Here is a 16,901-nt window from a genome sequence, read left to right on the forward strand (position 1 = left end):
ATAAATCCTTTAACATGAATAATGGCTGCATTAAAAATAGTTATAATGTAATATCATGTGATTATGTTAATATCTTATGAAAACATGTTTGTTTCATAAAAAATAGTTGAAATATATAATGGCTGAAATTTAAAATGAATGAATATTAAATTTAGTACTGTTTTAAAGTATTGTTGAGTTATTTGTATCAATATATGTATTTTCTCCATTGTATAAACATTAGGGCATTATTTTTATTATCTCGCCCTGGGCATGAAAAATCAATGGACCGGCCTTGCCCCGAGTTGACCGGGGATGGGTATTACCCGAATATAAAAAGCTGGGATGGGGATGGGGATGGTTCTACTTGTCGGGTACCTATACCCGTACCTGAAACCGGCCCCGATGGGTACCCGATATATATATATATATATATATATATATATATATATATATATATATATATATATATATATATATAGTATTACACTATTACTTATGTTTTTATTTTTAATAATGCATAAGCAAATTTTCAGTAGACAAAGTAAGGTTTTTTAACAATCAAACGTATAGCTTTGGGAAGAATTTTTATATATTTTTTTTGTAAAAAATGATTTTATTTGTAACCTTGAATGTTATTGTTCATGTTTGAAGACATTCAGTGATTATAGTGTTTTATATTAGTTTTGTTAGTTTTTGTTTTGTTGGTTAATATATAATTATGAGTTATTTTTCATAAAAGTTCAAAACTTTATAACGGGGAAAAATCCCCGATTACCCATTGGGGATCCCCGATACCCATTGGGGATGGGGATGAGGATAGATTTTTAATCCCCGATGGGGATGGGGTCGGGTATGGGGATGGGGATGAGGATTCGGGTATGGGGATGGGGAACACGAAACCCGGTATACTCGTACCCATTGCCATCCCTACCTAACGGCAACCATGTGGGGGATGGAGTACACTGGTGAACACATCGTTCACAAACACCTACAGGTTGCGAGTCTGCTAGTGTTCCACTGGACTGTCTAGAAGAGTCCGTGGTCGTCATCCATACTCCGCTAGATGACAGAATCAACAACATCAACATCGAGGTCTCTCATCATTTTATCACACATCACCTATTACATCTACCCATGTTTTACCCCAACATTTTTGTAGATATAAAATACATATACAGTTTAAATCATTGAAAACATGTATAACAATGTTCATCCAGCATAGATAGCAAGTGTTCAGATAATATGCACACATAGCACGCAATTTATATAAAATACTTCATATCTATGTGTAAGCTGAAAGTAACTATGCACTCACCTGGTAAGGTGGTGACTCGGCACTCGGACAGCTCTTCGTTACTTCTTAAAACAATAATTCCTTGACCAAAACCTAGTATTAATACCACTAGAATTTAGTTTTAACGTTAATCGCGACTAATTAATAGTCTAGCTATTATTACTATTATATAAGCGTTAAATAACACTCAATATAACTCATAATAATAACCCAAATAATTATTTTAAAGTCCTAATAATGTTACTATAATTAAATAAAAGCTATATGAAATATAGTATAGGCGTAACTCACTTACAACGGGGTTTTATTAAAAATCGGGCTTCGCTGGAGCAGCGTTTCCGAACCGAAAGCTTTTCTTCTCGGAGCCGTCGGGCGCTTCGGGGCTTTCTTCTCGTGATAGGGAGGTTCCCTGGACTTGGGAGGGGTTTAGGGAGGTTAGAGAGAACTTAGAGAGAGAAATAAATGTTTGAAGGTGTGAGGAAATAATGAAGACTTCATCTCTTATTTATAGGAAGTGTATAGTAAAGTAGTCTCCAAGCTTCGTCCGTAACTTTTGCATACGAGCTTCGTTTTTGTCTGTCTTTTTACCATTGAGTTCCTATTAATGAGATCTTCAACTTTCATTTAGACCTCTTTAGTTAATTCTCATTCTATCTCTGATTTACAAAACTGTATCGAATTCGCCGCGCTCGAAAAGTAGAGACTAAACTTCGTCCATAACTTTCGCATACGAGCTCCATTTTTGTCTGTCTTTTTACCATTGAGTTCCTATTAATGAGATCTTCAACTCTCATTTAGACCTCGTTGGCTAATTCTCATTTTATCTCGGATTTACAAAACTGTATCGAATTCGTCGCGCTCGAAAAGTAGGGACTAAGTTTCGTCTATATCTTTCGCATACGAGCTCTATTATCGAAGTTCTTTATATCCACGCGTTGGTATTTACGAGTACTACAACTTTCATTTAGATCCCGTCGGCTAAAAATCGACCGATCTAAAATTCCGATTTCGGGCCTTGTACTGCTATGCTAAATCTTAGAAAAATCATAACTTCTTCATACGAAGTCAGATTGGGGCGTTCTTTTTATCGATGTTCTTAGTTTAACATATTCTACGACTTTCGTTTAGAGCGCTAAAGCTAAATCTCGCTCTATCATAAATTTACTATTTACGCTTCCCGGTATCGTGTCGGTTAAACTTCGACGGGTCATAACTTCTTCGTTATAACTCGGATTTCGGCGTTCCTTATATCCCCGGAATCCTTGTTTCGACCACTAAAACTTTATGTAGAGATATCGGGTTTATCTTACACTTTAATTTTAACGTTTATTTTTATTCTTTATTAATTATACATTTATAATTAAATAATAAGCCCAATAACACACATAATTCACATAATACTCAAATATTTCATCTTTATTACTTCAAAAAGAGTTACAATAGTTGACCTAGACTATTACATTGACAAATATGCTTAGCCCTGAAACCCGAGCATTACAATTCTCTCCCCCTTAGGATGATTCCGTCCCGGAATCATGCATCAATAAACATATGTGGATAGTGACTTATCATGTCATCCTCTGTTTCCCAAGTGAGATTTGGCCCATTCGAATGTTTCCATCGGACTAGCACTAAGTCGACCATCTTGCGTCGTAACTTCTTAGTCTTACGGTCAACAATTGCCTCAGGCTCTTCGATCAGCCTTTTATTTTCATCTATCCTTAACTCTGAGATTGGAATTATGTCGGGAACATCTCCCGCGAATTTCCTCAAATAACACACATGGAAGGTGTTATGAATACCATTGAGTTCTTCGGGCAATTCCAGCTTGTAAGCTTGGTTCCCAATCCTTTGAAGAACTTTGAACGGTCCAATAAACCTTGGACTCAATTTTCCTCGTTTCCCAAATCGTATAAGTCCCTTCCATGGTGAGACTTTTAGCAAAACTGAATCCCCAACTTCGAAGGTTATCAGTCGTCTTTTCTTGTCAGCATAGCTCTTCTGACGATCCTTGGCTGCTAACATCCTTTCCCTAATCACTTTCAACTTCTCAGCAGTCTCATGGACTATCTCGGGGCCCATAAACTACTTTTCTCCGGCTTCAAGCCAACAAGACGGGGTACGACACTTCTGTCCATACAAGGCTTGATAAGGTGCCATCTTGATGCTCGAGTGGAAACTGTTGTTGTAGGAAAATTCTACCAGAGGTAAGTGCTCGTCCCAATTCCCTTGGAACTCGAGGGTACATGCTCTCAGCATATCTTCCAGTGTTTGAATCGTTCTTTCGCTCTGACCATCAGTTTGCAGATGGTAAGCAGTATTCAAACACAACTTTGTACCCAACTCCTCTTGTAGACTCCTCCAAAACCTTGATGTGAAACAACTATCACGATCTGATACAATTGTAAGAGGAACACCGTGAAGTCTTACAATTTCCTTTACGTAAGCATTTGCGAGCTTATCCATAAACCACTTCTCGTTGGCTGCTATGAAGTATGCACTCTTGGTGAAACGATCCACGACCACCCAAATCATGTCGTGACCGCTCTTTGTCCTGGGTAGTTTGGTCACAAAATCCATGGTGATGTCTTCCCATTTACCCATGGGTACAGGTAAAGGTTCTAAACTCCCATACGGTTTTTGATGTTGTGCCTTAACCCTTGCACATGTTACGCACTCGACCACATACTTCGCAACATCGAGCTTCATCGTCGGCCACCAGTAGTAGGGTTTTAGGTCCCTATACATTTTATTGCTACCGGGATGAATTGAGTACATGGTCTTATGTGCTTCTTCCACAATCGTCGAGACGACTTCAATTCTCAACGCTCTTGGCCTTTTCCTTTCAAGATTGACTTTCCGACTGAGAGCATCATCAACAACATTTGCTTTACCTGGGTGGTAAAGTATCTCACAGTCATAGTCCTTGAGTAGTTCTAGCTAGCGTCGTTGCCTCATGTTCAATTCTTTCTGATTAAAGAGATACTGGAGACTCTTATGATTAGTGAACAACTTGCACTTCGTGTCGTAGAGGTAATGCCTCCATATCTTTAGAGCGAAAACTACCGCTGCCAACTCCAAATCGTGAGTGGGGTAGTTCTTTTCGTGCTCTTTCAATTGTCGAGATGCGTATGCTATCACCTTTTCTCTTTGGGTCAGAACACAACCCAAACCGACTCTAGAAGCGTCACTATAAACCGCGAAATCTTCAACTCCATCGGGTAGAGAAAGTATCGGTGCTTCACATAACTTCTTCTTTAGTTTCTCGAATGCCTCATTGTGTTTTTCACTCCACGTATACGTAGCTCCTTTATGGGTCAAAGCTGTTAACGGAGCAACTATCGAAGAAAAGTCTTGGATAAATCGTCGATAATATCCGGCTAATCCTAGAAAGCTTCGAATCTCCGTGGGACTTTTCGGACGTTCCCACTTCATCACAGCCTCGATCTTTGCGGGGTCTACCATTATTCCCTCCTGGTTAACAACATGACTCAAGAATTGAACTTCTCGGATCCAAAAATCACACTTAGAGAACTTTGCAAAAAGCTTCTCCTTCTTTAACACTTCTAATACTTCCCGTAGATGCTTGCCATGCTCCTCTTGGCTTTTCGAGTAGATGAGAATGTCGTCGATGAACACTATCACGGATTTATCGAGGAATGGTTTACAAACCCTGTTCATCAAATCCATGAATGCTGCAGGAGCATTGGTTAGTCCAAATGACATAACCAAGAACTCATAGTGTCCATATCTTGTCCTGAATGCAGTCTTCTCAATATCCTGCTCTCTCACCTTCAGCTGATGATATCCTGACCTAAGATCGATCTTTGAGAAGTAGCTCGAACCTTGCAGCTGATCGAATAGGTCATCAATCCTCGGCAATGGATACTTGTTCTTCACCGTTGCCTTATTCAGCTCTCGGTAGTCTATACACATTCTCATACTTCCGTCCTTTTTCTTCACGAATAACACCGGAGCTCCCCAGGGTGATGAACTAGGTCGAATGAACCTGTTGTCCAACAGCTCCTGAAGTTGCGTCATAAGCTCCTTCATCTCCGTCGGTGCTAATCGGTAAGGTGCCTTTGCTATCGGTGTTGTTCCTGGTAACAAGTTTATACGAAATTCCACCTGCCTATTAGGTGGTAATCCGGGAAGATCTTCGGAAAAGACTTCCGGATAATCACCAACAACCGGTATATTCTGCACCTCTTTCTTCTCCTTCTTAGCATCGATCACGAATGCCAAGTACGATGCACATCCTTTGGACAAACATTTCCTGGATTTCATCAGGGATATGATTCCAGAATTCACTCTGCGCTTGTCCCCGTACACCATAAATGATTCTTTTCCGGGTGGGTTCACCCTTACTATCTTCTTTCGGCATTGAATCTCAGCATCGTTGGCGTGAAGCCAATCCATACCCAAAACGATGTCGAAACTGTTTAACTCTATGGGTAATAGCTCTTCGTGGAATTCGTTTCCGTTTAGGTCAATGACGATGTTCCTAATACGATTACTAACAGGTACGAATTTGTCACTGTCAACTTCTACAATCAGGGTATTATCTAGTTTTTCTACAGGCAATGGTAATTTACCACCAAATTTATGCGACACAAAGGAGTAGTTGGCTCCGGAATCAAATAGTATATTCGCAGGCAAACCATTTACAAGAAAGGTACCTAAAGCGACGTCTGCTGCCTCCTTCGCAGCCTCGAGCGTCATCTGGAAGGCTCTCGCCTTCGGCTTTGGTGGTATGTTGGGTCTTCCTGCCTCCTTCTTCTTCGGGCAATCCTTTGAAATGTGCCCTTCCTCATTGCACTCATAACAAATCTTCTTAGTGAACGTGCATTCGTTGGCATAGTGCCCAGGCTTTTCGCATTTGAAACAACTGACCCCTCCGTTACACTTCCCAGAGTGCTTCTTCTTACACTTGTCACGCCACTTCGCTTCTGATCCTCCTCCTCTCGAACCAGAGTTCGAGAATCTACCCTTCTTACCGGACCTCGAGGATCCGTCAGATTTCCTTTTCTCTCCCACCTCCACTCTCTCCAGACCCTTCTCTCGTATCTGGGTCTCCACATTCTTAGCAGCCCAGATGGCAGCTTTCAGAGTGGTAGTTTACTTGACCATTGGACCGAAGTCCGCTGGTAATCCGAGGGCAAATTTGTTAACCTTGGAGAGTTCAGTTGGAACGAGGTGAGGAACAAGCTTCATTTTCTCAGTAAAGCTTGCAGCGTATTCAGTAACACTCACTCTTCCCTTCTTTAGATTCTGGAATTCATTGTTAATCTCCAGAAGATCCTACTCAGAGCAGTATTTCATCTTCAACTATACCAGAAAATCCTCCCACGATATCTTGCTTGCTTCACCTTTGGGCATTGAATCAGCTAGTAGCTTCCACCAGCTTAGTACTCCAGATTTCAACAGAGGAACCGCGAGAACGGTCTTCTGCCTGTTGCTACACTCGCAACTCTCAAACATCGTCTCCATTTCAGAGATCCAGTTCATGACTTCCACCGGTGTCGGGCTTCCAGATAGAATCGGTGGTTTGGATGCCATGAAATCCTTGTATTTGCATCCACGTCCGTCATTTCCACCATCCTGGTGGTTTTGCCTAACTATCGGTGGGTTGGCTTGACCAACAGTCCCACTGTAGTTCCCTTCCTCAGTCTGCCCTTCGTTCAACTCGGGCTGTTCGATCTGAATAGTCTCTTCCTCTCGATTTTGCTAGAGCAAACGTCTGGTTTCCTCCATTTGACGATCCAACATCGCTTGGATCATCACTTGCACTCCGACCATCGTGACTGGCTCGGGTGCAACTTCTTCAACAACAGGTATTTGCTGAACCACTGGGGTTGGTTCCTATCTCCATTTGCGTTCACGTTTCTGCTATGAGTCCTTGCCATCTTGATCTATACACCGAATAAGGTGAATTTAGATCTTTATTTAGGATAGACGTTTAAATTGTCCTTATCAATATGAAACATTTACATGCTAGTTCTAATATCGTAGTCGTACGTTTAGAATCCTAAACACATAAGGTTTCCAGATCCGGTCGGCAACAGACCATAGATCCGAACAAATAACAACATATCATGCACAAAACATTTAGCACATAAAAGCATTTTAGGCACAATTCCTAAAATAAGCTAGTGCTCACACCTCACAATCATCGCTTAACATTCTAAGTTTAAGTCTAGAAATCCTACAAATTCCTAGTTCGCTTAAACTAATGCTCTGATACCAACTGTGACACCCCCATTTTCACGGCCAGAAAAGACCGATTTCATTTATGCTTTGTTTGAAAATCAGAGTAACATTTTAAATAAAAGTGTTGCGGAATTTATCCCAAAACAAAATATGATAAAGATTTATCAAAAGAATTTCCATAGAAATGTATTTCATTAAAAGACTTGGGATGTCATGTTCGTACAGATCAAAAGCATAAACAGTACAACATAAGCCTTACTACATTATTTCATATCTACAGGCCTATATCCGTAATCCCTCGTCCAAACATCATATCTATGCTCAAGCGCCACTACCTGTAATACATAAAACTGAGTGGGTCAGGCTTGGGAGCCTGGTGAGCACATATGGTTTTCAACCCACAATAAATAAGTTTATTAATTTCATCAATCATAAATAACCCGATTACCCGTTCCCGTTATCCTCACTTTACGTCCCTAAACACCTATCATAAGGGACCTAGTCTAAGGATCATCATCGGGATGGACACTACTGCTAAGGGGATTCCTTAACAATAAATGTCCTAAAGGCAACCATGTGGAGGATGGAGTACACCGGTGAACACATCGTTTACAAACACCTACAGGTTGCGAGCCTGCTAGTGTTCCACTGGACTGTCTAGAAGAGTCCGTGGTCGTCATCCATACTCCGCTAGATGACAGAATCAACAACATCAACATCGAGGCCTCTCATCATTTTATCACACATCACCTATTACATCTACCCATGTTTTACCCCAACATTTTCGTAGATATAAAATACATATACAGTTTAAATCATTGAAAACATGTATAACAATGTTCATCCAACATAGATAGCAAATGTTCAGATAATATGCACACATAGCATGTAATTTATATAAAATACTTCATATCTATGTGTAAGTTGAAAGTAACTATGCACTCACCTGGTAAGGTGGTGACTCGGCACTCGGACAGCTCTTCGTTACTTCTTAAAACAATTATTCCTTGACCAAAACCTAATATTAATACCACTAGAGTTTAGTTTTAACGTTAATCGCGACTAATTAATAGTCTAGCTATTATTACTATTATATAAGCGTTAAATAACACTCAATATAACTCATAATAATAACCCAAATAATTATTTTAAGGTCCTAATAATGTTACTATAATTAAATAAAAGCTATATTAAATATAGTATAGGCGTAACTCACTTACAACGGGTTTTTATTAAAAATCGGGCTACGCTGGAGCAGCGTTTCCGAGCCGAAAGCTTTTCTTCTCGGAGCCGTCGGGCGCTCCGGGGCTTTCTTCTCATGATAGGGAGGTTCCCTAGACTTGGGAGGGGTTTAGGGAGGTTAGAGAGAAGTTAGATAGAGAAATAAATGTTTGAAGGTGTGAGGAAATAATGAAGACTTCATCTCTTATTTATAGGAAATGTATAGTAAAGTAGTCTCCAAGCTTCGTCCGTAACTTTTGCATACGAGCTCCGTTTTTGTCTGTCTTTTTATCATTGAGTTTCTATTAATGAGATCTTCAACTTTCATTTAGACCTCGTTAGCTAATTCTCATTCTATCTCTGATTTACAAAACTGTATCGAATTCGCCGCGCTCGAAAAGTAGAGACTAAGCTTCGTCCATAACTTTCACATACGAGCTCCGTTTTTGTCTGTATTTTTACCGTTGAGTTCCTATTAATGAGATCTTCAACTCTTATTTAGACCTCGTTGGCTAATTCTCATTCTATCTCGGATTTACAAAACTGTATTGAATTCGCCGCACTCGAAAAGTAGGGACTAAGCTTCGTCTATATCTTTCGCATACGAGCTCTATTATCGACGTTCTTTATATCCACGTGTTGGTATTTACGAGTACTACAACTTTCATTTAGATCCCGTCGGCTAAAAATCGACCGATCTAAAATTCAGATTTCGGGCTGTGCACTGCTATGCTAAATCTTAGAAAAATCATAACTTCCTCATACGAAGTCAGATTTGGGTGTTCTTTTTATCGATGTTCTTAGTTTAACATATTCTACGACTTTCGTTTAGAGCGCTAAGGCTAAATCTCGCTCTATCGTAAATTCACTATTTACGCTTCCCGGTATCGTGCCGGTTCTGTCGCGAAACTTCGACGGGTCATAACTTCTTCGTTATAACTCGGATTTCGGCGTTCCTTATATCCCCGGAATCCTTGTTTCGACCACTACAACTTTATGTAGAGATATCGGGTTTATCTCACACTTTAATTTTAACGTTTATTTTTATTCTTTATTAATTATACATTTATAATTAAATAATAAGCCCAATAACACACATAATTCACATAATACTCAAATATTTCATCTTTATTACTTCAAAAAGAGTTAAAATAGTTGACCTAGACTATTACATTGACAAATATGCTTAGTCCTGAAACCCGGACGTTACATGTCACGAGCAAGAAAGGATGAAAACTAAAAGAGTGAATGTAAGGGATAGGAAAAAAAGGAGTGAGAAACACATCTGATTGGGAGCATAGGAGGTGGAAGAGGGGACATAACACATGTGAAGGACACTAATTGGGCATTGACCATGGAGTAAAATAAAAATTATTGACCAGATATTAATTGGGATGTAAAAATAATTTGACGAAGGGTTAAAGTTAACAAAACCCACAAACATAAAGTCCAGGGGCTAAAGTGAAAAATGGGCTACTTTACGGTTCATAAAGGGGGTTTAGAATTTATATGTATATATAATTATATAGTTAATTTTTCTCAAGGACTATTTGTTTTATTTTATTATTTGTTTCTTTAAATTTACTTATTTAATTATTTTAACAAAATTTTAATTATATATATATATATATATATATATATATATATATATATATATATATATATATATATAGAGAGAGAGAGAGAGAGAATAAAGAGGCACACCTAAAAGTTTCCTTTAATTTTTAGTGTTTAAGAGGAGTCTATGTCGCTGGTATTGATTCCTATCTCCTACGTCAAAGAATCCTTACATAAGAAGGTTTGAATCCTAAACATTATATGACTAATAATATGATCCTTACATAACAATGTATGAATCCTAAACATTATATGACTAATAATCTTAGTTGATTAGTTTGGTGTCTACTTGAATCCTAGTTTTAGGAATTGTAAAATTTCAATATGTTATTTTCACTAGACATTATTCGTAAAACCATTTTGAATTGTTTAATTACCAATAATCTTCATAATTTTGTCCATATTGTTTTTCAAAAGGTTTTGAACATAGAAATACATTTTTTTCTTCCTGTTTTTTCTTGCTTTGTTCTCCTATGTGTATAGTTGGCCTTGTACATATTTGTTTGGTTGTTTACAAAGTCGATGGTGATTGTCCAAACACCGACATCAATGTTAGAAGACTAACTGACGTGGTTGGCAAGGCCGGTCCATTGATTTTTCATGCCCAGGGCGAGATAATAAAAATAATGCCCTAATGTTTATACAATGGAGAAAATACATATATTGATACAAATAACTCAACAATACTTTAAAACAGTACTAAATTTAATATTCATTCATTTTAAATTTCAGCCATTATATATTTCAACTATTTTTTATGAAACAAACATGTTTTCATAAGATATTAACATAATCACATGATATTACATTATAACTATTTTTAATGCAGCCATTATTCATGTTAAAGGATTTATATAAAAAATACCATTGTTTTGAGTAAATGTATAATAGACAAGCTAAAAAAAAATTCAAGCCATTGTTTTGAGTAAATGTTTAACAGGCAAGCCAAAAAAATCATATTTATAATCCACACGTAAAACACATCTCGAATCAACAGGAAAATAACATTTAATAAATTTTAAAGATAAAATCCTAACACTTTGTGACCAAACAAATAAGGCGAAATCTAAAATGGTTAAGAAAGATATAAGATTGTATACAAATTATAAAAGCTTTCAGTAACATGACAAAAATCTATCCCACCCTTTTATCATATTACAGTGAATTTTCATGACATGGTGGATAGATTAGAAAAATCACAGCATAAAAAATATGTGACAAATGTTTTTTTTTATCTCGTTCAGACATTTCATCGAACATTTGGCATACGCTTTTAACATTGCCAAAATTAATAAGAATTGCTATGTATATGCTCCCATAAATTCAAGTTTTTTCATGTATGTAACGAAAGGAAAAAAAAAGACATAATATTAGAAAATTCAAATACCGATGGTTATACAAACATCGAATTGAAACATACTTTAGGCTAATCGTCAATCTTTTTCTCCCTAGCATAAAGATGGTAGCCATGGAAGTAGACGAAGCACCATTGGGTAATTTTGATGAATATGCTCACAAAAGTAAGAAATAATTAAAAAAATAAAACATTTCAGAATAAGAAAAACATTTGCTAATTCCAATCCAAAATAGATACTCTGGATACTTATTTCATTTCAAGGACTTCAACAAAACATACATTCACTCGAAAAGCTTCAAGCCTTTCACTTTAAATCCACTCTTCACAAACATAGAGCGATGCATTCCAGATTTCAATTATGCAAGCTACCCGTCTCCTCGTTTTCTGAAATGGCGTGAAGACGTGTCTCCTCGTGTTCTGAAATAGGAGATGCATTTTCTTTTGCCCCCATACAAGCCGTTGCGTCGCTGCCCTTGTTTGAGGGAGTTAATCGAGGATAAAAATTAGCTCAAACGAATACAAACCCATAAAAATTGTACGGAGAATTATGCCCTCTTACATTTGCTGCCCTGGGCAATGGCTCAGTTCGCCCAGCCTTCAGGCCGGCCCTGCCTCTTACATTTGCTGCCCTGGGCAATGGCCCGGTTCGCCCAGCCTTCAGGCCGGCCCTGGTGGTTGGAATGTTTTTTTTCTTCCACTTAGGGAGGGATCAAACATTGTTTCTCTACTAATCGTAACAAGGTGCTCGTCGTTTGCTAAATATGAATTACAAACGACACTTACGATGAAGTGTTAGTGCAATAGACTCTACATTCTTGGGCTACTAGATCATGAATATGGATAAGAGGGTTTCACATGTAATATATAAACATTAGAAAAAGGGGCTACTAGTATATTTTAATATCGCGATCAACCCAATGGCGAAACTAAATAGATCTAACGTGGCGTAAAAGTGGGTCCACCATTATATATTATTAATTATTTATAAAAAAATATAGAGCTTTTAAAAGTATTGACATCAATTAGGGATGGGCATCCGACCAATGGGACCGGATTGGAAAAGAACCGGGATCGGACCGGATTATCATATTTAGTGGGCCGGTTTTCAAGTTTGGTTTTTATCAATAATCGGGTTTCGGTTTGGACTGGACCGTATCCGAATTAAAGGATTTAGCCCGGACCGGAAAATCAAAAGTTATTATTTTTTTTAATCGACAAATAGTAAGCGATACTTACTAAAATAAAAAAAATGTTGTCCGGTTGAATTGATTCGGCCTCCCCTTTGGATCACATTTTTTTGTTTCCGGTCTCTTCTCTTGATCGCATTATGATGTTGATTTTTTTTTTCTTGAAAAAACAAAAGTTATTTCCTAGTACAATTTTTTTAATAAAAATAGTACAGTTTTTTTTTTAAAAAAAATTAATGTAGTATTTTTTTAATAAAAATAATGTTGAGTGCAATTTTTTTTATAAAAATGGCGCATTTTTATTTTATAAAAATAGTGCAGTTTTTTTTAATATAAAAACAGTGATGTTAAGTGCATATTTCTTTGTATAAAATAGTACAGTTTTTTTTTAATAAAAATAGTGTAGTTTTTTAATATTGTTTATATTTGTTTGCATACACCTCATTTGCACGTGTTTTAATATTTATGTATATTTTTAGTCGAATTGTTCAAACAACAAATATATGAATGATGGATATTAAGATTATAATTTGAAATATTATGATAGAGAGTAACATGACAAACAAACCTAAAACATAAACAACAAACATATGAAACCCACTTTGGTAGCAGGAACATGATTGGACCGAAACTGTAAACAACAATATCAAAGTCAAATTCGGTCCAAAACCCAAAACCCGGCTTAGTACTCGGAACCGGACCGGACATAACTCGGACCGTTACAGTAAAAAATAGTCCAGTTTTCAGGTAAAGTGATTCACGATTTTCAATATTCTGGTCCGGTCTGGATTCGGCCCGTTGCTCATCATCATCAATAGAGAAATTTTTTGAATACCGTTGTTTTCAAGTTAAAATTTTATTTATTAATTTTTTTAGTTTTTTTAGGACGCCATGAAGATTACAAATAAAATTTTATTTGTGTACTTTAATAATAACAAAAAGAAAACGTTGACGAAATCAAATATGCTTTTCTTCTACAAAATATAAAGAAAACCTTTCAAAAACAGTCCATGTATTTTCCCGGCTTTGTGTTTCGAGCAGTGTCCTGTCTTCGATAGTAAAGAGGGGTCGTGCCTCTTTCTGACAATATTCTCTGAACGTCTTCTCTCTCTCTCTTTCTCTCTCCTATTTCTTTTGTATTTCTCTGCTTCTCGTTTGTCTGGGTGCTTGTGCCCCTCTCACTAAATCTAATCAAACCTCGGTTGGCTCTAATTAGTAGCAAACACAACAGTTAATTCACCAACAAATCCGAAAAACACATCAAGTGGAAGCAAGCAAGCATCAATGTCAACACTGTTTGCACTTCTCCTACTCCCTTCCCAAACTCACTTCTTTTAGGGTTTCTTTTTCTACCTTCTGGCTACTTGATTGCTACTACACTTTCCCGCATCGCTTTCGCTGGATTTCCCGTTGCTGATTTCTGGTATGTATCGCAGCGAATCTACTTTACCAAACCTTTCTCATTGTTTCATCTCTTGTAAATCGATCTCTGTGTTTACTATCACATCTTTCGAGATTCTATATCGTTGCCAATTCCGTTCAAGAAGAAAAAATCCCTCTTTTTTAACGTGAAGAATCTTGGTGGCGAAAATGGAGTTAGATCTATGGATTCTCAGTCCATTTGATGATTTTTAACCTGATCAGTCTTTTGACAAGTTGTGGGTTCGTCATTGTTTGATATCACCGTTTCCTGTATGCTCTGTATTTCCTTTTTGCTTTATTGAGCTTGCTTTTCTACCAGGATCCTAATACCAGTACATTTGCATCTTTATATCCGAAAATGGAGTTCCTTAAAATGAGAAAGTTCAGAAAAGCCCACAAACCAAACCCAGAAAAGGAATCCGACAACAATCCTGTTCCTGTTCCGGGTCCAGAAGAGCCCAAGAAAGATAACGACGATGACTTGGGGAAATCGGCGACGGCGGATGTTGATAATGCTACAGAAGCCGATGAGGACGACGATGACTTTATCATGAACGAGGTAAAGAGAAGACTGAAAGAACTGAGAAGGAACAGTTTCATGGTGCTGATACCTGAAGAAACATGTCCCGAGGAAGAGGAACCAGAGGAGGAGGAGGAAGACGAAGGTCAAGCCAGCTCCAATGAGTGGCGGGATGTAGAAGCCGAAGGCCGACAATTATGGTCTTGTTTTGGTGCTTTCTACGATAAGTACTGTGAGCGCATGTTGTTCTTCGATCGTCTCACTACACAGCTCTTAAAAGAAATCGGTAATTTTTACCTTTTCATAACTTCTCTTATCGATTGATTTGTAACGTCTAACTTCTAGGAATCTAAAATGTCACACAGGTTCACTCAATCCTTCGACTCCATCACCAAGATCTGTGTCCAAGAAGCTTACATCCCCTCTTCGATGTCTATCTTTGAAAAAATTCGAACCCCCTGAAGATGAAACAGAGCACCTGCAACAACAACCAGAGAATGATCCATATCTGGATCTTGAAACAGCATACGTATCTCAACTTTGCTTGACATGGGAGGCACTTCATTGCCAGTATTCTCAACTAAGCCAGATTCAATCTGAAAATTCCAAATGTTACAACCATAGCGCACAACAGTTTCAGCAGTTTCAGGTTTTGCTGCAACGGTTTATTGAAAACGAACCTTTTGAACGTGGTCTTAGGCCTGAAGTTTATGGTCAAACAAGAAACTCGCTTTCTAAACTTCTGCAAGTTCCGAATATATTAGGTGAATATCATTACGCATTGGGTATTGCTTCTATTTGAAGAATAAAATGACGGTTTATAAAAATTGTTGATGGTTATATCTAATTACAGGTCAAGATAGAAAGGAGATGACAGAAGAGGAATCGGAAATGGTTGTGGAAGCTTCAGATCTTCTTAGAATAATTGAGACCTCGATTCTTACTTTTCAACTGTTCATAAAGATGGACAAGAAGAAGTCAAATGGTGTCCGGAATCTATTTGGAGGTCAGAATCAGATGGTTACCCCTGTTCAGCAGGTGCAGGCGTCACTGGAGAAGGTGAGGAAAGGGTTAATTAGTAATTTCATCTGGCACCATGAATCTATTTGATTGATGATGATATTTGTTGATTAATGCAGAAGAAGGTGAAGTTGAAGGAGCTGTGGAAGAAGAGGAAAGGTGGGAAGAAGAATCAGTGGCCTGGAACACAAGAGGAGGTGGAGTTGTTACTTGGGGTTATAGATGTGAAGGTGATAAACAGGGTGTTGAGGATGGTGAAGATTAGTAAAGATCAATTGTTTTGGAGTGAAGAAAAGATGAAGAAATTGGATTTATCAGCAGCAAGTGGAAAACTTCAAAGGGATCCATCTCCTATTCTTTTCCCTTGTTGATATAATAATGTTTTGAGTATCTATGAAAAGATGTAGTCCAAGCTTTTTGTTTAAAGACTCATTATAAAGTCAACCTCAAGGGATTTGTTATTTCATGATCTTGGATGAGGTAGGGTATATGCAATGCAAATCTTTCTTTATTATTTTAAATCCATAGTTGCATGCTCGTTAGGGATTGAGTAAGATTATGACTACAAAGCTTGCTTGGGATCAAACTTGTGCAAGCCTTAGCTTCCACCTAATAACGAAACAAATCTTTTTTAACGAAAATGTGTTTTGCAACTCGAGAAAGTTGCAAACTACCCTTAGATCCTCCAAGTACACTGTGCAAACTAGTTCTTGACAATACATTTTGTCAGTTTTGGAATACAATGAAGTTCGATATTTTGTTAGATTCGAAATTGTGATGCTCATAATCTCTTTTTGGAGTTCCCTTTTTTTTTTGGTAAGCATTGTGTCTATCTCTAGTCACTATCTTCAATATCTTGAATACATTCCTATAAATCTTCAAACACCTTTAAAAAAATTGAAATCATCATGGTAATATTAGAGTACTTCATATCAGAGGGGTATGTAAGAGAATCAATAATGACGTTTTACAAAATAATGGAATAAGATGCATTTAACATTAGAATGGAAGGAGTATGATATATATTTGCATTTGTATATGTTACTTTGGTTTGGTTCATTTGGTGGCTAG

At 37.5% G+C, this 16,901-nt stretch overlaps 1 protein-coding gene across 3 annotated transcripts; it reads left to right on the forward strand.

Moving 5' to 3' along the window:
* The first annotated feature begins 13,890 nt into the window (after positions 1-13,890).
* On the forward strand, positions 13,891-16,351 carry LOC111913900 (uncharacterized). 3 transcript variants are annotated; one of them, XM_023909612.3, is made up of 5 exons: positions 13,891-14,530; positions 14,610-15,096; positions 15,176-15,574; positions 15,664-15,869; positions 15,950-16,351. In XM_023909612.3, the coding sequence occupies exons 2-5, from the start codon at positions 14,649-14,651 to the stop codon at positions 16,199-16,201; spliced, it is 1,305 nt and encodes a 434-aa protein (XP_023765380.1). In that variant the 5' UTR covers positions 13,891-14,530; positions 14,610-14,648; the 3' UTR covers positions 16,202-16,351. The 3 variants fall into 3 exon arrangements, with proteins under 3 accessions (XP_023765380.1, XP_023765381.1, XP_023765379.1); XM_023909613.3 differs by having other exon boundaries at positions 13,891-14,291; XM_023909611.3 differs by having other exon boundaries at positions 13,891-15,096.
* The last annotated feature ends 550 nt before the right edge of the window (positions 16,352-16,901 follow it).

The sequence above is a fragment of the Lactuca sativa genome, chromosome 1 (genome assembly GCF_002870075.4).
Source record: "Lactuca sativa cultivar Salinas chromosome 1, Lsat_Salinas_v11, whole genome shotgun sequence".
Lineage (NCBI taxonomy): Eukaryota > Viridiplantae > Streptophyta > Magnoliopsida > Asterales > Asteraceae > Lactuca > Lactuca sativa.